This window comes from Hyla sarda, chromosome 10 (genome assembly GCF_029499605.1).
Source record: "Hyla sarda isolate aHylSar1 chromosome 10, aHylSar1.hap1, whole genome shotgun sequence".
Taxonomy (NCBI): domain Eukaryota; kingdom Metazoa; phylum Chordata; class Amphibia; order Anura; family Hylidae; genus Hyla; species Hyla sarda.
Genome location: NC_079198.1, coordinates 24,955,869 through 24,976,798, shown reverse-complemented (window position 1 = coordinate 24,976,798; position 20,930 = coordinate 24,955,869). Strand labels below are relative to the sequence as shown.

The 20,930-nt window shown below is 45.9% G+C and overlaps 1 protein-coding gene across 5 annotated transcripts in view; it reads right to left on the bottom strand.

Moving 5' to 3' along the window:
- Positions 1–20,599, bottom strand: part of LOC130293781 (carnitine O-palmitoyltransferase 1, liver isoform-like) — a 70,751-nt gene extending 50,152 nt beyond the window's left edge. For 2 of the 5 annotated variants that reach the window (XM_056542870.1, XM_056542874.1), the window contains exons 1-3: positions 20,484–20,599; positions 2,657–2,820; positions 918–1,057 (exon numbers count right to left, since the gene is read on the bottom strand). In XM_056542870.1, coding sequence (XP_056398845.1) covers positions 918–1,057; positions 2,657–2,797 — 281 coding nt within the window. In that variant the 5' untranslated portion in view covers positions 2,798–2,820; positions 20,484–20,599. The other 3 variants (XM_056542873.1, XM_056542872.1, XM_056542871.1) reach the window with 3 other exon arrangements.
- Positions 20,600–20,930: the final 331 nt, after the last annotated feature.

Below are 20,930 nucleotides of genomic sequence, written 5' to 3'. Positions count from 1 at the left end.
TGTATACGGTTTGAAAAATGATGTCCGGTTGCATCCGTTTTTTAAGAAAACAAATGTATACGGTTTTAACTTTTCACTCCATTTCAAGAAAAAAAACTGTGCAAAGTCAAAAACCGTATGGTGAAAACCGGAAGGAACCGTACGCACATACGGTTTTGTACGGTTCCCATTGATTCCCATGTTAAAAAAAAAAACGTATACGGTTTAATACAGGTTTTAATCCGGACCAGAAACCGTGGTAGGCCACGGTTTTCTGTCCGGAAAAAAAAAAAAGGAAAAAAACGTATGGTTTGAAAAACTGACACAACCATATACACTATGGTGCATACGGTTTTGAATGGGAAGTCTATGGGCGCGGTTTTCTGTACGGTTGCATACTTTTTCGTTTATGAAACGGTATGCTGAAACCGTATAGCAAAATCGTGGTGTGAACCCACCTTAAGATGTACTCACTCTTGCTAAGTAAATCAGCGCCCGTGCTCTGACCGATAGGGTGGCGTTCCCTTCCAAGGCAAACAGCAAACAAAGGAAAGTTTCCGGCATCAGGAGGCAGGTAAAACGTCCTCTTTATTGAGGCATCTGGATAAACAAGTACACAGGAGCGTAGTCGCCTCGGCGACTACGCTCCTGTGTGCTTGTTTATCCAGATGCCTCAATAAAGTGGACGTTTTACCTGCCTCCTGGTGCTGGACACTTTGCTGTTAGCAGAATAAGATGTATGATGAAACTTTATTGTCCAATTATTAGCGCTTTCGGAAACTGACCTCAGATAGGCGGACTACAACTGACATCATGTTCACAAGCCAATAATTACAAGTATACGGGAAATGGATCACAGATGGTGCCCGCCACCTCAATACACATATACATTGATGATCTTAAATAAAAAAAAAAAACATTGACAATGAACTACAGACCTTACAGGCAGATGCTCTTTGATTTTGCCAATCATGCCCATGGAGGGGTCCACACGAGCGTACATGGTCCCCATTATTGCAATGACCACAAAGAGCCAGCTGGAGGGGCTGGCAGGATAAACTCCAGTGATGAAGCTATTCTATAGAGAGAAAAAGGAGAAGATTAGAAAAAGAAACCTATTGTCTATTTATGTATGTCTCATATCCATCTCATTTCCATCAATCTATCTATAATGCATCTATCTATCTAGCACATTTCTGAACCTTTTCTTTAAAGGGGTACTCCAGTGGAAAACTTTTTTTTTTTAAATGAACTGGTGCCAGAAAGTTAAACAGATTTTTAAATTACTTCTATTAAAAAATCTTAATCATTTCAGTACTTTTTAACATCTGTTTGCTACAGAGGAAAATCTTTACTTTTTTTTATTTCTTTTTTGTCTTGTCCACAGTGCTCTCTGCTGACATCTGATGCCCGTATCAGGAACTGTCCAGAGCAGGAGAAAATCCCCATAACAAACCTATCCTGCTCTGGACAGTTCCTGAGACGGACAGAGGTGTCAGCAGAGAGCACTGTGCACAACACAATTTTTTTTTTTTTTTTTTAAATCAAAGAATTTCCTCTGTAGCATACAGCTGCTAAAAAGTACTGGAAGGATTAAGATTTTTTAATAGAAGTAATTTTCTGGCACTAGTTCATTTAAAAAAAAAAAAATAAAAAAATAAAAAAAAAAAAAAGAATTCCACTGGAGTACCCCTTTAAGTTAATTTCTGTCTACATGAAACTGTCAATAAAGACAAAGTTCTCCTATCTTCAATCACTATAGTCACCTATAAGTAATGGTCATAACAGTGAATGGGTGGTGTGAATGGATCCTATCGATTCTTCTGCAGCTTTTTAGTGGCACTCCGGTGGGAAAACATTTTTTCTAAATCAACTGGTGCCAGAGAGTTAAACAGATTTGTAAATTACTTCTATTAAGAAATCTTTATCCTTCCTGTACTTTTTAGCAGCTGTATGCTACAGAGGAAATTCTTTTCTTTTTGAATTTCTTTTTTGTCTTGTCCACAGTGCTCTCTGCTGACACTTCTGTCCTTGTCAGGAACTGTCCAGAGCAGCATAGGTTTGCAATAGGGATTTTCTCCTGCGCTAGACAGTTCCTGATACGGGCATCAGGTGTCAGCAGAGAGCACTGTGGACAAGACAAAAAATTAATTAAAAAATAAATGAATTTTCTCTGTAGTATACGGCTGCTAAAAAGTACTGAAAGGGTAAAGATTTTTTAATACAAGTAATTTACAAATCTGTTTAACTTTCTGGCACCAGTTGATTTGAAAAAAATGTTCTCCACCGGAGTACCCCTTTAAAGGAGATCTGCAGCGGTATATAACTTATGCCCTATCCGCAGGATAGTGTCTGAGGATAGAGGATAAGTGTACAGCGATCATCTGTACGGGGTCCCGGCTTTGCTATGGCTCTCCCCGTGCAGGTGTTTCCTCCATTGTCTCTATGGGAGAGGCGGAGCTACAGCGTTCGTGCATCCCCGCCTCTCCCATAGAGCTGAATAGAGGGGGCGTGTCTGGCGACCTCAATGAGGTCGACAACACAAGCACTAGCCGCACAGAACAACGGCAATGCCGGATCCCGGTATGTGAGATCGCGGGGATAAGTTATAAACCGCTGCAGATCTCCTATGAAGCCCATTCCATCACTGATCACATCATCAGATCAGATTACTCACCCTGAGTCGAGCGACTTTCTTTTTCCATGAGCGCAGACCTGAGAGGTAGACCTGTTTCAGTGCCTCATGGCTCAGACGTAGGTCAATTCCTTCTGGAGTAACTGTAAACTGGAACGCCACAGCCTGGTGGGCTTCAGCCATGATGGCGACACTTCAGTCCCAAGCTGCAAATGGAAACAAAAGCATTATAATTACATCATGTAAATGTCCATATTTGTTATCACAGTAGACGGAAACTACTATTTTCCTATTTAAAAGTGCCTATGGGAGGGGAAAATGAAAGCACTGGTATTTTACCTGCCACCAATTTCCCCACCAGTGCCTGTTACTGAGGCTAAATGCTTCCTGCCTGGGTGCTCAACCAATCTCTGGCCAGGTCAGGTCAATATTAAAGGGGTACTCCGCTGGACAGCGTTTGGAACAAACTGTTCCGAACGCTGGAGTCGGGAGCTTGTGATGTCATAGCCCCGTCCCCTCATGACATCACACCCCTACCCCTCAATGCAAGTCTATGGGAGGGGGCGTGACGTCAGTCACGCCGCCTCCCATAGACTTGCATTGAGGGGGCAGGGCGTGACATCATGTGGGGGATGGGGCTATGATGTCACAAGGCCGGCTCCAGCGTTCCGAATAGTTTGTTCCAAACGCTGAGCAGCGGAGTACCCCTTTAATGCCAGAAATTGGCTGAGCGATTATTTTCTATGTGCTGCGATGCAAGCAGGAAGGTCTTGGGAGCAGGGAATCAGTGGCAGGTGAGTACCAGCACTTTAATTATTACTCCCACCTTGATCACTTTCAATAAATATAAATTGTTCAGACAATTCCTTTAAAGGGGTACTCCGGTGGAAAAAAAACTTTTTTTTCTTTGAATAAACTGGTGCCAGAAAGTTAAACAGATGTGTAAATTACTTCTATTAAAAAAATCTTTATCCTTCCAGTACTTTTTAGCAGCTGTATGCTACAGAGGAAATTCTTTGCTTTTTGAATTTCTTTTTTGTGTTGTCCACAGCGCTCTCTGCTGGCACCTCTGTCCGTGTCAGGAACTGTAGCATAGGTTTGCTATGAGAATTTTCTCCTTCTCTGGACAGTTCCTGACACGGACAGAGGTGTCAGCAGAGAGCACTGTGGACAAGACAAAAAAGAAATTCAAAAAGAAAAAAGCATTTCCTCTGTAGCATACAGCTGCTAAAAAGTACTGGAAGGATAAAGATTTTTTTAATAGAAGTAACTTACAAGTCTGTTTAACTTTCTGGCACCAGTTGATAAAAAAAAAAAAAAAAAAAAAAAAAAAAAAAAAGGTTTCCACCGGAGTACCCCTTTAAAAGGATATGTTCAGGCAACAGAATTTTCTGAAAAATTGCTACATCAGACATACAAGTCATGACCTTTCTGCTGTAGAGTTTCATGGTGCAATGCCATGGATTTGACTTTCTGATACGGATCTTATGCCGATTCTGTCTTAGGCTGCATTCACATCACGTTTGCAGTCTACGGCTGCTGGGTCCAGTAAAGGAGAGGCTGCCGGGTCTGGCTGGGAATTTTCAAAACCGGACGCTCCAGTATCCCAGCCGGACCCGGCAGCCGTAGGCTGCAAACGTGAATGCAGTCTTAGTAAGTGACCTGTAGTTTTTTTCCCCTGCAACACGGATTTGAAACTACAATAGGGTTTCTTATAGAAACCAATGGGACGAGAATTATGGAACCGGTGCCTATTTGGAGAATGGCGTCTACTGATCCATCTGGTGGGGCGACTAAAATACCAAACAGTATAGTATAAGTAGAGAGTTGGCAACCCTCCAATTTCTGCCTGGATGTAAGCAATTGCCTCAGCGGTAGGGATCGACCGATATTGATGTTTTAGGGCTGATACCGATAATCTATGGGTTCATAGATTATCGGTATCGGCCCTAAAAAATCAATATCGGTCAATCCCTACCGCTGAGGCAATTGCTTACATCCAGGCAGAAATTGGAGGGTTGCCAACTCTCTACTTATACTATACCGTTTGGTATTTAGGCCTATAACTTATACCGATATTTCGGTAAAAGTTATCGGCTATCTGCCCTAACCTCTACAGATTATCGGTATCGGCCCTAAAAAAAACGATATCGGTCGATCCCTAATCGATAATGTCCAAAATAGTGAATATCGGCCGATAATCGGTCGATCCCTACTCAGCGGGGGTTAGGGAAACCCCTTTCTCCACATACATGGGGTGCACATCTATTCTGAAGGGTGCACGTTCCCTCACAGCATAAAGTGATAAAGTGATGGCTTGTTGCTATAATATGCTAACATTTTCTGATCAGTGGAAGTCTGACCTCTAGGACCCACACCTACCAGGAGAATAAAGGGGCTCCAGCACTGTCTTCTTTACACTTTTCCCCCACACAGGGAGTTGCAGTGATCCCATTCATCTAAATAAGGCCATGCTGTAGACCCCTCACATACCGGGAGTCTGAGGCGCCCCCGTATAGGTACAGGCTGTGAAAGGAATGACCGCTGAATCAGTACAGTCACCACAGCATGTTATCCTTAGGACCAGTGGGAGTCTCGGAGGTCGGACTCCAATAATAAAGTGAAGATATATCCTAGTGATTTGGCATCACTTTGTACCCCTTTAAGAGCTATTTTATTGTTTTATGTTATTACAATGAATTTCCTGTAATCCTGCATTGCTGGGACAAGAGAACAGCTGAATTGTCAGAATGTCTCAATAAAGCCAAAATTTAATACTCAAAACTAATTTTTGATATTGCACTCCGTATGGTAAATAAAAAAAATCTTTCTAATGTACTTTGTTTTTATGTTTTATTTGTTTTACTAGTTTTCTATGTTTTATTTGAGTTCAAAAAAGCTGCCACTAGGTGTCTCCCTAGTTGTCCAGAGCACGTTGACCTGGCAGAAGTCCAAAATCAGGAAATGCAGCCTTTAGTCCTGAGGGTGTGTGCGCAGCCTTATCCAATCATAGATCATCTCACACACTGAACTGCTCTGGGCTGTGTGTAGCAGAGTGAGGGAGGAAGTTCTCCCTTCTATGGCTTCTACGCCACTTCCCAGTCGGTGAACCTGACTGAGACTGAGCAGAAAATACAGAGCAATATCAAGGTAGAAAACTAAAACATAAAGGCAGGAGGTGGTTTGTCACGATGGGGGCAGTGAACTGTGAGGATTATAACAGTTATCAAGTTAATGAGAGGTACTCTTTATTGGCAGGAACTACAAAGATGTTCTAGGTCACTGATACTAAGGTTATCCTAAAACATCTATAGCAGTGTTTCACTCCAGAGTGCCTCCAGCTGCTGCTAAACTACAACTAGTTATTCCCCTATTCACACAATAGTGGACAACTAGCGGTCGAACGCTCACAGATGAGAAAAGAGAGCTGCTTGGCTGTGGGACTTCCAAATGTCTGTGGGACTTCCAAACATAGCAGAATGCTCAAACACCGCTCCGTTCACTGTGCATGCCCAATTCAGTTCTCTGTAATGTTTGGAAGCCCCATAGATAACAGATGGAGTGCTGGCCGCACATACACAATGCCACTACTTTCATTTAAAGAGTACCTGCCCCCGATTACAAGCAGGGTCGCAGCGCACGACCACCCCGATTACAAGCAGGTTCGCAGTGCCCCTGATTACAAGCCGGCCACAGAAGGGCGGAAGTGAGTCCAGGCAGGCTTCAGCTGATGTCACGCAGGCTTCAGCTGATGTCACGGCTGCTGGGCCACTCCCCCTTCCTCGCTCACAGATGGCAGCAAACTGAGCAACTAACAAGAAATTGCTAAGTCAGGGACAGATGAAGTCATGATAGGTACTCTCTAAAGGACCACTGCCCTACATACTTTAGATCGGTAGGGGTACCAGTTATTGGACCCCTTCCGATCAGCAAGTTTTCCCTATCCTATGAATAGGAGAAGACATTGGCTCTTGGAATAACTCCTTAAGCTATAGAGACAGATAAAAGTAAAACTGCAAGTAATCCACAGAGAAGAAAAACCTGTTCCACAGAAACACAACTAATCTGATTGTGGGCACTACAGACATGCTGGCACTGGGTGGCAGTTCTGAAAAAGAATACATCGCCTAGATTTTTCTGATTAGAGCTAGATACTGAAACATGTTCTTTTCTGTATATTATTGTGGGGGCTGCAATTTTATGCTGAGCTGTTCTTTAAGAGGTTATCCGAACACCAGAAGTTTTTATTTTTTGTTGCTGGGCAATGAAAAAAACTAAACAAAAAAAAAACACTTACCTTGGGATCCCCTGTGACGACCTCCAACTCTTTTAAGACTGACTCATCTAGGTAATGATGGATTACTCGGCCAATCACTGACTGAGGCGGGACACCGCTGCAACCAGTGATTGAGAGGACCGTCACTGCTGAGATGAGTCCTGCTTGGAAGTAGTAGTGTTCAGCAAGGAGCCTGAAGTTGTCACAGGGGGCTCCCCTAGGGAGCAAGGCAAGTATGTTTTTTTTTCTCGTCATTGCGGCCGCAGTAACATAAAATATTTCTAGTATCCGGATGACCCCTTTAACATAGAAACATAGCTCAAAGTTCAAGGTTGAAAAAAAACATTCAAAAGAGTCCATCAAGTTCAACCTATATCCCTATTAATTCCCTGCTGAGTTGATCCAGAGGAAGGCAAAAAACCCTCATACTAGAGGTATAAATTCCTTCCCGACTCCAAATATGGCATCAGAATAAATCCCTGGATCAACCTTCTGTCCCTATAAATCTAGTATCCATAACCAGGAATGTTATTACTCTCCAAAAATGCATCCAGACCCCTTTTGAATTCTTTTACAGAGTTCACCATGACCACCTCCTCCGGGAGAGAGTTCCACAGTCTTACTGCTCTTACAGTAAAGAACCCCCGTCTGTGCTGGTGTGGAAACCTTCTTTAAACGTAGAGGATGCCCCCTTGTTATAGATACGGTCCTGGGTATAAATAGATCATGGGAGAGATCTCTGTACTGTCCCCTGATATATTTATACATAGTTATTAGGTCTCCCCTAAGCCTTCTTTTTTCTAAACTAAATAACCCTAATTCTGATTATCTTTCTGGGTGCTGTAGTCCTCCCAGTACTCATTTAAAGAGTTGCTTTACAGCAGAACCCATGGACATAGGCAACGACAGGACCTGTTCCTTCAACATGAATAGGAAACCTTACTGGGTGTGCTCTGTGACCTTTGAAGAGGACATTCCACAGGGAGGGGGAGGCTGAGCTGTGAGTGAGTCTTCACTATCTCTAAGACTCACCAATAAACAATGTCCCCACCAAATAAAATAAAAAGTCTTACACAACAACAAACATGGAAGCCTAAACAGAGAAATGCGTATGCCAGACTACAGATATATAAACAAAATATGCACTTTATTGAAAATCCAGACATAACATAACGTGCATAGATACACAGAAAGTATATCCAAGAGAACAACAACCAAGAAAAATGATGAGATTCCTGCAAAGAGTTAAAGGGGTAGTGCGAATTAGGAAAATATATCCCTTATCCTGATAAGTGTCTGACCACTGGAGGTGGTCTGATGACTAGGACTCCTCCTCAATCTTCTGTGCAGCTCTTCTTGTGCATGGAGTAGGGTTCAATACATGCCCTCCATTGATCTCTATGGGAGAGCCGGAGATACACGAGTATAGTGGTCGGGTATCTTCGGCTCTCCCAAAGAGATATATGGAGAGTGCATGCCGACCCCTGCTCCGTGCGTGAAGAAAGCCAGAATGCCGTGCAGGGGGTCTGATCACTCCTTTGGATAGGGGATGAATTTACCTACACTGCAGTACTCCATTACTAAATATTGGACTCTGAATGGCAACATAAAACATGAAGCCACATAAAAGGGTTAAAGTAATAATGTGGGAAATACGGCATGTCACATATGCAAGTCTTAAAGGGGTACTCCGCCCCTAGAAATCTTATGGATAGGGGATAAGATGTCTGAGCGCGGGGGTCCCCACACATCCGGTGCACAGAGCAAACTTTGCTCCGTGCCAGATGACTGGCGATGCTGGGCCGGAGGCTCATGACATCACGCCCCATTCATGATGTCACGGCCATGCCCCCTCAATGCAAGTCTATGGGAGGGGGCGTGACGGCCGTCACGCCCCCTCCCATAGACTTGCATTGAGGGGGCGTGACCATGACGTCAGGAGCGTGGCCGTGACGTCACAAGCCTCTGGCGCTGCACCTGACGCTCTAAACAAACGCCAGATGCGGCAGGGAGATCGCGGGGGTCCCCAGCGGCTTGCCCCCCCCGCGATCAGACATCTTATGCCCTATTCTTTGGATAAGATGTCTAGGGGCGGAATACCCCTTTAAGACGCCTCAAAATACCAGTCACACCACCATTCCAGACCCACACTTGGACCCAGTGTGCCCATGGTGCATGGCCAGTCCACAGCAAGTCAGAAAAACCTGAAGATAAGACACTCTGGGCAACAGAAGTGATGACTCCGCCATTTAGTGTATGTAAACTCCGCCACGTGATGCTGCATGTATATAGAGCAGAGGTCACACTCGTCTATACACACCCATAAACCACATTCCTCCAGGGAGATGGCTTAACTCCAGACAAGAGAAGCTCATGACTATCTTCTGCTGAATTACATAAAGCCAAACTTCATCAAAGTGCCTGGGAGCCAAGTGAAAGGGAAACTGATGATCTACGCCAGTGTTTCCCATCCAGACAGCCTTTCTAGGGATCGACCGATATCGTTTTTTTAGGGCCGATACCGATAATCGGTGGAGGTTAGGGCCGATAGCCGATAACTTATACCGATATTCCGGTGTAAGTTATCGGCTATTTATCCCCCCTCGACACCGCTGCAGAACACTGATTTAAAGCGGGCGCTTTAAATCAATGCACTGTAGTGGCTTTTGCGGTGCCATAGGCTGCCGCCACCACCACCTGCTTCTCTCCCCCTACCTGTCAGGGTGGTCCTGGCCATCCATCCTTCCATCCTGTAGTGTCCGGGGGCATTCTGGGTGGAGGGTGCACCGGTCCGGGCTGTCCTTCTCCGGGGGTCCTCTTCTCCACTCCGGGCAGGCTCCGGCCTAGTACGCTGCATAGACGCCGCTACGCAGTGACGCCCGTGCGCAGCAACGCACCTGACATAACGGCGTCTATGCAGCGTACTAGGCCGGAGCCTGCCCGGAGTGGAGAAGATGACCCCCGGAGAAGGACAGCCCGGACCGGTGCACCCTTCACCCAGAATGGTGCCGGACACTACAGGAAGGAAGGATGGCCCGGACCACCCTCACTACGGGTAAGTTTATTTATTTATTTATTGACTCGGAGGGTGGGGGAGGGGCCTGACCGGTATAGCGGTATGGGCAAAAATCCATACCGGTATACCGCCCAGCACTACGGTGGGGGGTGCGACGCGGTGGGTCGGGGGGGCGGTCGAGGTGCGGCGAGGGTGGTGCGGGGCATTATCGGCTTATTGGCAAGGTAATTGCCGATACCGATAATGCCCAAAATCGTGATTATCGGCCATACCGATAATCGGTCGATCCCTAGCTGGGAGTTGTAGTCATGCTCGGAGTTGTAGTTTTGCAACAGCTAGAGAGGCCCACTGGTTGCTTTTTCTCAAATACTCCGAATTTCTTTCATTAAATAAGAAAAAAAAAAAATCTACAACATATACATCTGCTCTATAGCTGGTGTCTACTTTGACCTCCACAAAAAGATGGAGATTCAGGACAGTCACCTCCGGCTGCAACATACACTGCTAGGAAACAGTCTGCACTGCATATCGGTCACCACTATTACTGCCTTTATAGCTGCAATAAACAAGTAATCACTGACAACAGATCATGAAATGGGCACTTGTCACGATTCAAAAGGATTTTATATGTTGTACATCTTGGCAAAACATTAACCTTTCTAATATACTTCATAAGAACATTTTATGGCTTAAAAAATCATGACTTTGTCCAAGCTGAAGCACAGGCATTGGCAAAGTCCAGTAAGTGAGGGTGGGCTAACACTCCTCTGTGCTCTCTCCTGTCTGATAGGACTCCTCCGTGACTGATAGGACAGAAGAGAGCACAGAGGAGTCCTATCAGACAGGACAGAGCACAGAGGAGCCCTATCAGACAGGAGAGAGCACAGAGGAGCACTAACAGACAGGAGAGAGCACAGAGGAGCCCTATCAGACAGGAGAGAGCACAGAGGAGCACTAACAGACAGGAGAGAGCTCAGAGGAGTACTAACAGACAGGAGAGAGCACAGAGGAGTACTAACAGACAGGAGAGAGAACAGAGGAGTACTAACAGACAGGAGAGAGAACAGAGGAGTACTAACAGATAGGAGAGAGCACAGAGGAGTACTAACAGACAGGAGAGAGCACAGAGGAGTACTAACAGACAGGAGAGAGCACAGAGGAGTACTAACAGACAGGAGAGAGCACAGAGGAGTACTAACAGACAGGAGAGAGCACAGAGGAGTACTAACAGACAGGAGAGAGCACAGAGGAGTCCTATCAGACAGGAGAGAGCACAGAGGAGCACTAACAGATAGGAGAGAGCACAGAGGAGTACTAAAAGACAGGAGAGAGCACAGAGGAGCACTAACGGACAGGAGAGAGCACAGAGGAGCACTAACAGATAGGAGAGAGCACAGAGGAGTACTAACAGATAGGAGAGAGCACAGAGGAGTACTAACAGACAGGAGAGAGCTCAGAGGAGCACTAACAGATAGGAGAGAGCACAGAGGAGTACTAACAGATAGGAGAGAGCACAGAGGACTCCTATCAGACAGAAGAGAGCACAGAGGAGTCCTATCAGACAGGAGAGAGCACAGAGGAGTACTATCAGAGAGGAGAGAGCACAGAGGAGTGTTAGCCCACCCTCACTTACTGCACTTTGTCCATGCCTGTGCTTCAGCTTGGACAAAGTCATGATTATATAAGCCATGATTTCTATAAAAAGGAAATACAATTTTCTTATGAAGTATATTAGAAAAGTTAATGTTTTGCCAAGATGTACAACATATAAATTTTGTTTCTGACAGTGTCCGTTTAAAGGTGTACTCCAGGGAACTGAACTTAGACACTTATCCCCCATCCACAAGATAGTGATAAGTGTCTGATCACAGGGGTTCCGACCACTGGGACCCCCCACGATCTCCTGTACCATCTCTGGTGATCGGCTGACCGGGCTGTCACTTACTCTTGTCTAGGAAGGTGGGGCCGAAGTGTGCGGAGGATGAGTTAGTAGCTGGGGCCCCACGTAGAGGATAAGTGTCTAATGAGTTCAGTTCCCTGGAGTACCCCTTTAACCATGCAAGCCTGAACTGTCAGAACACTTTACATCTATTTCATTGTGAAACTTTAGCCAAAACTTCTTATTGAAACAATCTACGTAAAGGGTAACTGACAGCAGGGTCACCCTCACTAACCTTACTATACAGGTTTATAGTACAGGTGACCCCGTTCTTACTGCTTGTTACCATTATTTCCCAACCACGGTGCCTCCAGATGTTGCAAAACTACAACTACCAGCTGGAAGTTGTAGTAGTGCAACAGCTGGAGGCACCCTTGTTGGGAAACACTGATCTAGTTGCTAATATGGTCATTTTTTTCTTACGTGCAATAAAGGTGGCTGCTGTTGAAGAAGGGATGAATATTTATGGAGGGGGCGGAGTTATCAATGTTAGCAATAGGGTCTATTAAAATCTGTCCAGAGGAAAAGTTGCTGAGTTGCCCATAGCAACCAATCAGATCACTTCTTTCATTTTCAGAGGCCTTTTCAAAAATGAAAGAAGCGATCTGATTGGTTGCTATGGGCAACTCAGCAACTTTTCCTCTGGACAGATTTTGATGAATCTCCCCCTATCTGTATATTCAGTTTAGTGCGGGTGACCCCGCCGTACCTTTCTATGAATGGGGGGGGGGGGGGGGACGACCCGCTTAGTAGCCCCCCATTAGTCGAATCTGTGTACAGCAGGGGCGGTGGATTTGGGGCTGATGTCAATGGGGAGAGATTAATCAAAACCTGTGCAGAGGAAGAGTGGTGCAGTTGCGCATAGCAACCAATCAGATTGCTTCTTTCATGTATAAAAGGCCTCAGAAAAGTAAAAGGAGAGATCTGATTGGTTGCTATGGGCAACTGCACCACTCTGCCTCTACACAAGTTTTGATAAATCTCCCCCAATGTATCTACAGATTGGATACACACAGAAGGAACTGTTGGAGAACATTTTGCCGCAACCACATGTGCTGCGCTACGTTTCCTCACTATTTTTTGTGGTGGTTTAAAGTTGCTTAACATCATGTGACCCAAAATAATCTAGAAATGGCCTACACGTATACACAACAATTTCCTGTTTAAAGGACATCTGCAGTAAAAAAACAACTTATCCCTGATCCACAGGATAGGGGGTAAGTGTTTGATTGCAGGGGGTCAGAACACTGGGACCCCTTGATTTTCTGCAAGGGGCCACGGCTCTGCCTTGCAGGATAACGCTGCGGCCGACATGCCTCCTCCATGTAGTTCTATGGGAGAGGCGGGGAGGCAGAGTTCATGCCACCCCGCCTCTCTCATAGAACTGTATGGGAAGGGGGTTTACTGTCGACCTCGCTGCAGGGTCCAGTTTGGGAGATCGCGGGGGGTCCCAGCGGTCGGAGCCCCCGTGATCTAACACTTGGATAGGGGATGAGTTGTTTCTTGCTGCAGATGTCCTTTCATATAAATGAGGAGTTCTGCTTCTCTTACCTTTAAGGCCAGTGTACATCAACTTATACATACAGTCATGGCCGTAAATGTTGGTACCCCTGAAATTTTTTAAGAAAAGGTAAAAAGTATTTCTCACAGAAAAGGATTGCAGTAACACATGTTTTGCTATACACGTTTATTCTCTTTGAGTGTATTTGAACTAAACCAAAAGGGGGGGGGGGAAGCAAATTGGACATAATGTCACCAAACTCCAAAAATGGTCTGGACAAAATTATTGGCACCCTTAACTTAATATTTGTTTGCACACCCTTTGGAAAAATTTCTGAAATCAGTGGCTTCCTATAACGATCAATAAGCTTCTTACACCTCTCAGTCGGAATGTGGGACCACTTCCTTTGCAAACTGCTCCAGGTCTCTTATTGGAAGGCGCCTTTTCCTAACAGCAATTTTAAGATCTCTTCACAGGTGATCAATGGGATTTAGATCTGGACTCATTACTGCCACTTCAGAACTCTCCAGCGCTTTGTTTCCATCCATTTCTGGGGCTTTTTGACGTATGTTTGGGGTCATTGTCCTGCTGGAAGACCCAAGATCTCGGACACTGATCCCAGGTTTTCTGACACTGGGCTGTACAGTACGACCCAAAATCCGTTGGTAATCCTCAGATTTCATGATGCCTTGTACACATTCAAGGCCCCCAGTGCCAGAGGCAGCAAAACAACCCCAAAACATCATTGAACCTCCACCATATTTCACTGTAGGTACTGTGTTCTTTTCTTTGTAGGCCTCATTCTGTTTTTGGTAAACAGTAGAATGATGTGCTTTACCAAAAAGCTCTATCTTGGTCTCATCTGTCCACAAGACGTTTTCCCAGAAGGATTTTGGCTTATTCAAGTTCATTTTGGCAAAATGTAATCTTGCTGTTTTATGTCTCTGTGTCAGCAGTGGGGTCCTCCTGGGTCTCCTGCCATAGCGTTTCATTTGATTTAAATGTCGACAGATAGTTCACGCTGACACTCCCTGAGCCTGCAGGACAGCTTGAATATCTTTGGAACTTGTTTGGGGCTGCTTATCCACCATCCATACTATCCTGCAGTGACACCTTTCATCAATTTTTCTCTTCCGCCCATGCCCAGGGAGATTAGCTACAGTGCCCTGGGTTGCAAACTTCTTGATAATGTTGCGCACTGTGGACAAAGGCAAATCTAGATCTCTGGAGATGGACTTGTAACCTTGAGATTGTTGATATTTTCCCACAATTTTGGTTCTCAAGTCCTCAGACAGTTCTCTTCTCCTCTTTCTGTTGTCCATGCTTAGTGTGGCACACACAGACACACAAGGCAAAGACTAAGTGAACTTCTCTCCTTTTTATCTGCTTTCAGGTGTGATTTTTATATTGCCCACACCTGTTACTTGCCCCTGGTGAGTATAAAGGAGCATCACATGCTTGAAACAATCTTATGTATCCACAATTTTGAAAGGGTGCCAATAATTTTGTCCAGCCCATTTTTGGAGTTTGGTGACATTGAGGGGCATTTACTAATCTTTTACTATGTAGTCTGGTTTTTACCCTGTTTTTTTCTACTTCATTTTTGACTATGTGCGACAAATCTACTAAATTGTTGCACGGCATTAATAAATTTGGCACACATAGGCAAAAGTGGGAAATTTACTTTATGTAGTAGAAAAAATAGTCTGTTCCTTTTTCCTGCTGTCTGAATAGGTTTGGCTGCTGGTTTCCTTCTGGATCTTTTGTTTTTGAGTTTTTTTTTAGCTTTTTCACCACATCTAAATAATTCAATAACTACAGTGGTCCCTCAAGTTACAATATTAATTGGTTCCAGGAAAACCATTGTAAGTTGAAACCATTGTATGTTGAGACCATAACTCTATGGAAACGTGGTAATTGGTTCTAAAGGCACCAAAATGTCATCCAAAATAGGAAAAAGTGACAAAGAAAAATAAGTAGATAACTAATATAGATAAAGCAAATCCTTACATATAAAAGTAATAAAGATCTGCTGGGAGCTGTAATCACTGTCTATGTCAGTGTTTCCCAACCAGGGAGCCTCCAGCTGTTGCAAAACTATAACTCCCAGCATGCCTGGACAGCCAAAGGCTGTCCGGGCATGCTGGGAGTTGTAGTTTTGCAAAAGATGGGGCCACCCTGCTTGGCAAACACTGGTCTATGTAGAGGACAGGAGCTTCTTCAGGGGTCCTGTACAGTACAGGCAATGTCCCAAACAAGTAATGGAGTCGCCCTCACCTGGTGTCCAAAAGAGCAGCTAACCCTGATACAGGTAAAGTGTACAGAACATGTAATACCAGACACCAGTCAGTGCATACACTTCAGTAATACAGGGGTTTTACCAGTGAATGCCCATTTTGATTGGTTGGTTCTTCCAGCCATTGACACGTTTTACAGATCTGGACTGTCTGTAGCATTGTATGTTGAGTCTGGTTTCAACTTACGATGGTCCAGAAAAGACCATTGTATGTTGAAACTATTGTATGTTGAGGCCATTGTAAGTTGAGGGATCACTGTAAATTGTAGTCATGGCTCAGAAGTGGTAAACGGCGTTTAGTGTGTGTGTGTGTGTGTTTATTACATTTTTTTAACACAGTTTTTTTCTCCCTAAATGTACTTACACTTTTTTTTTTTTTTTGGTTACTTCTTCTACAGATCTGTGTATCCTGTGGACTCCTTCGGATTCGGTGGACTACTTCGATGACCAGCGTTTTTCTTTGCTTGATGTTAATAAAATGGTTAACGAGGGCTTGTGGGGGAGTGTTTTTTGTAATAAATTTTTTTTAAAACCTGTTGTGTTTTATTTTTATTTTACTTTACTAGACAGGCTTAGTAGTGGAAGCTGTCTTATAGACTGAGTCCATTACTAAGCCGGGCTTAGCGTTAGCCACAAAAACAGCTAGCGCTAACCCCCAATTATTACCCCGGGAACCCAACACCACAGGGGTGCCGGGAAGAGCCGGTACCAACAGGCCCGGAGCGTCAAAAATGGCGCTCCTGGGCCTAGGCGGTAACAGGCTGGCGTTATTTAGGTTGGGGAGGGCCAGTAACAATGGTCCTCGCCCACCCTGGTAACGTCAGGCTGTTACTGTTTGGTTGGTATTTGGTTGAGAATAAAAATAGGGGGACCCTATGCTTTTTTTTAATATATTTAATTATTTATTTAAAAAAAAAACGCATAGGGTCCCCCCTATTTTCATTCTCAGCCAAATACCAACCAAACAGTAACAGCCTGACGTTCCCAGGGTGGGCGAGGACCATTGTTACTGGCCCTCCCCAGCCTAACTAACGCCAGCCTGTTACCGCCTAGGCCCAGGAGCGCCATTTTTGACGCTCCAGGCCTGTTGGTACCGGCTCTTCCCGGCACCCCTGTGGCATTGGGTACCGGGGTAATAATAGGGGGTTAGCGCTAGCTGTTTTTGTGGCTAGCGCTAAGCCCAGGTTAGTAATGGACTCTGTCTATAAGACAGCTTCCACTACTAAGCCTGTCTAGTAAAGTAAGAAAAAAACACAACAGGTTTTAAAAATTTTTTAGTACAAAAAACACTCCCCCACAAGCCCTCGTTAACCATTTTATTAAAATCAAACAAAGAAAAACGCTGGTCATCGAAGTAGTCCACCGAATCCGAAGGAGTCCACAGGATAAACGGATCTGAAATGAGAAGAAAACAAAAAAAAATGGGTTAGTACATTTATTATCACCTGCTCACACATCTCTCGCCCCGCATGACTACAACTGCCAGCATGCCCTTACAGCAAGGACATGCTGGGAGTTGTAGTTGTGTGGTGCAGGAGATGTGTGGGCAAGTGACAAGCTTGTCCCCTGCCCCCAGCTGCAGGACTACAACTCCCAGCATGCCCTTACAGTAAGGTGGGGCGGAGGCCGGGCACAGTGTTTCCCAACCTGGGACTTGTAGTTTTGCAACATCTGGAGGCACCCTGGTTGGGAAACACTGTTTTAGGCCAGTGTTTCCCAATCAGGGTGCCTCCAGATGTTGCAAAACTACCAGCATGCCTGGACAGTCAAAGGCTGTCTAGGCATGCTGGGAGTTGTAGTTTTGCAACATCTGGAGGCAACCTGGTTGGGAAACACTGGCCTAAAACAGTGTTTCCCAACCAGGGTGCCTCCAGATGTTGCAAAACTACAAGTCCCAGCATGCCTGGACAGTCAAAGGCTGTCTAGGCATGCTGGGAGTTGTAGTTTTGCAACATCTGGAGGCAACCTGGCTGGGAAACACTGGCCTTAAACAGTGTTTCCCAACCAGGGTGCCTCCAGATGTTGCAAAACTACAAGCCCCAGCATGCCTGGACAGTCAAAGGCTGTCCAGGCATGCTGGGAGTTGTAGTCTTGCAACATCTGGAGGCACCCTGGTTGGGAAACACTGGCCTAAAACAGTGTTTCCCAACCAGGGTGACTGTTTTAGGCCAGTGTTTCCCAACTGTTTTAGGCCAGTGTTTCCCAACCAGGGTGCCTCCAGCTGTTGCTAAACTACAACTCCCAGCATGCCTGGACAGCCAAAGGCTGTCCAGGCATGCTGGGAGTTGTAGTCTTGCAACAACTGGAGGCACCCTGGTTGGGAAGCCTGCGCAACTTACCGGCTTCCGTAGGATCCAGCGCTGCACGACACTGCCGCGCGACACTGCCGCGCGACAGTGCCGCGCGACGATCTTCGACAGCGATCGTTGCTGGAGCCTCGGAAGGGTAAGTGAACTTCTTCGCCGGTCCCCTTCAGCTGTTTAGTTTTGCAACAGCTGGAGGACTACAGTTTACAGACCACAAACCAGTGGTCTGCAAACTGTGGCCCTCCAGCTGTTGCAAAACTACAACTCCCAGCATGCCTGGACAGCCAATGGCTGTCCAGGCATGCTGGGAGTTGTAGTCTTGCAACATCTGGAGGCACCCTGGTTGGGAAACACTGTTTTAGGCCAGTGTTTCCCAACAAGGGTGCCTCCAGCTGTTGCAAAACTACAACTCCCAGCATGCCCGGACAGCCAAAGGGTGTCCAGGCATGCTGGGAGTTGTAGTCTTGCAACATTTGGAGGCACCCTGGTTGGGAAGCTTGCGCAACTTACCGGCTTCCGTAGGATCCAGCGCTGCACGACAGTGCCGCGCGACGATCTCCGTCACCGATCGTCGCTGGAGCCTCGGAAGGGTAAGTGAACTTCTTCGCCGGACCCCTTCAGCTGTTTAGTTTTGCAACAGCTGGAGGACTACAGTTTACAGACCACACACCAGTGGTCTGCAAACTGTGGCCCTCCAGCTGTTGCAAAACTACAACACCCAGCATGCCCTGACAGCCAAAGCCTATGGCTCTCAGGGCAGGAGCCCGGGCTGACATTACAGTGCAGCCGCCCGGGCTCCTCATACGGTCTCCCCGCTACCCCCCCCCCCCCCCTGTCTCCCGCCCGGGCTCCTCATACGGTCTCCCCGCTACCCCCCTTGTCTCCCGCCCGGGCTCCTCATACGCCCCCCCCCCTTGTCTCCCGCCCGCGCCGCTCCCGCTGCTACAAGACTACAACTCCCAGCATGTCCTCACTGTAAGGGCATGCTGGGACTTGTAGTCTTGCAACAGCAGACAGATGGGAGTTGTGTGGCGCTGGCAGGTGAGAGGGGGGGGGATGTAAATCACTGCAGTGTCCCGGTAGCGCAGTGAGGGTAGCGGGGAGAAAGTATGTCGGATCCCGGGCGGCAGGAGCTTTTCCTGCTCCATGTTGGAGCTGGAGTAAATTTAGTCAATTTTTATGGCCGTTGCGACAGTTTATTGCGCAACTGCGACTGTCTCAGTTAATAAATTCCTGACCACTGCAAGTAAAAACTGAAAACTTGCGTAAATTAAGCGGGAATTTTTTTTTTTACTTTCTAGCTCTTGCTAGGGAAAGTCGCACAATTTATAGGGTAGGCGCAATTGCGACAATTTTGCGCCAAAAATAGTCAGAAAAAAATGACTAAACCCCTTAGTAAATGCCCCCCATTATGTCCAATTTGCTTTTTTTCCTCCCTTTTTTATTTAGTTCCAATACACACAAAGGGAATAAACATGTGTATAGCAAAACATGTGTTACTGCAATTCTTTTCTGTGAGAAATACTTCATTTTCAGGGGTGCCAAAATTTACGGCCATGACTGTATGTGATACTACAACTCACATCATGCTTCGGATTTGAAGCGATGTTCTGTCATTTAGTTTCCAATAAAATCTGCAGTATACTGTACGTGTGAATACAAGGGTAGGGTGCCGTACTTTGCTGTATATTTGCCACTGAATAGTTTCCTTTCCATTGAAGTCAATGGGTAACAAAAATGCCATAGCTATGCCAGAAACCTGATCACCTCTTGGCAGCGCCAATATGTGGTTATAAAGGGGGGGCGTGGAAAGACGGTCGCTCTATAGCTAAAATTTTACGCTAAAACATAATCACAGACATATCGTTTTTTTTCATAGGATCCGCTGTATTCTGTATCATGTGACACAACACAGATCAAAGGCAGAAGTGACAGTTCTAAAAACATTATTGGTACCCGCCCTCCATTTAGGCGCCAGTTATGGGTTATCTATCACTGATGCACTGTCTATAGAAGTATTTTCCACCCAGGTGCCTCCAGCTGTTGCAAAACTACAACTCCCAGCACGCCCAGACAGCCTTCGGCTGTCTGGGCATGCTGGAAGTTGTAGTTTTGCAACAGCTAGTGGCATCCTAGTAAGGAAACATTAGTCTAGACCCGTGGTCTTCAAACCGTGGCCCTCCAGATGTTCAAAACTACAACTCCCAGCACGCCTGGACAGTCATGCCTGGGCATGCTGGGAGTTGTAGTTTTGTGACAGCTGGAATCACCCTGATGGGGAGACACTGGTCTAGACCTATAGCATCTGATCAGGGCACGAAGGGGGGGAGTCTAGGATACCATGTTTCATTTAAAAAGCTTTGACGTCACGTCAGCCTGTCATTAATTAAAAGCAATACGTCACTAGCCCCTTCCAACCCCATCACATCTAGTTCTTCCCGTCAGGGGGCTACAATAACTGGCACTGCAGTCACATCGCATCGCTTTTTGACGCCGGTAATAAACGGTACCGACTACGGGCATCACAGGACTCACCAAACGGAACAGCGCATGAGCCGGGAGATCCCGATTACCGCTGACGAGGGCGCGCCTGCGCAGTCCCGGACGGACGGGAAGCGACGCGCGCGGGAAGGTGACGCGCATGCGCTCAGTGGACTGCGTGACGTCGCCTACGTCTTCTGCTTTGAATTACAGCACTAAAAAAAAAGCTGAGAAGCAACAATGCAAATACAGTATAGTAATAAGAGTTATTAGGAAGATGGCGGTGAGGGGAGGGGCATGCGAGGGGCAGAGGCTGCTTTACTAGGATGAAGTGCCCTGCCCTGTGGTCGATAAGAATGGGAAATGCTGGTAGAGAAAGCTCTGGAAGTTTGTTAAAACTTACCAGATAGTATAATACTGTATATATTTGGGAAAATGTAACACAAAACTGCATGGAAACCGCGACCTGTGAACACAGCGTCAGCTAGAAAATAAGTAATA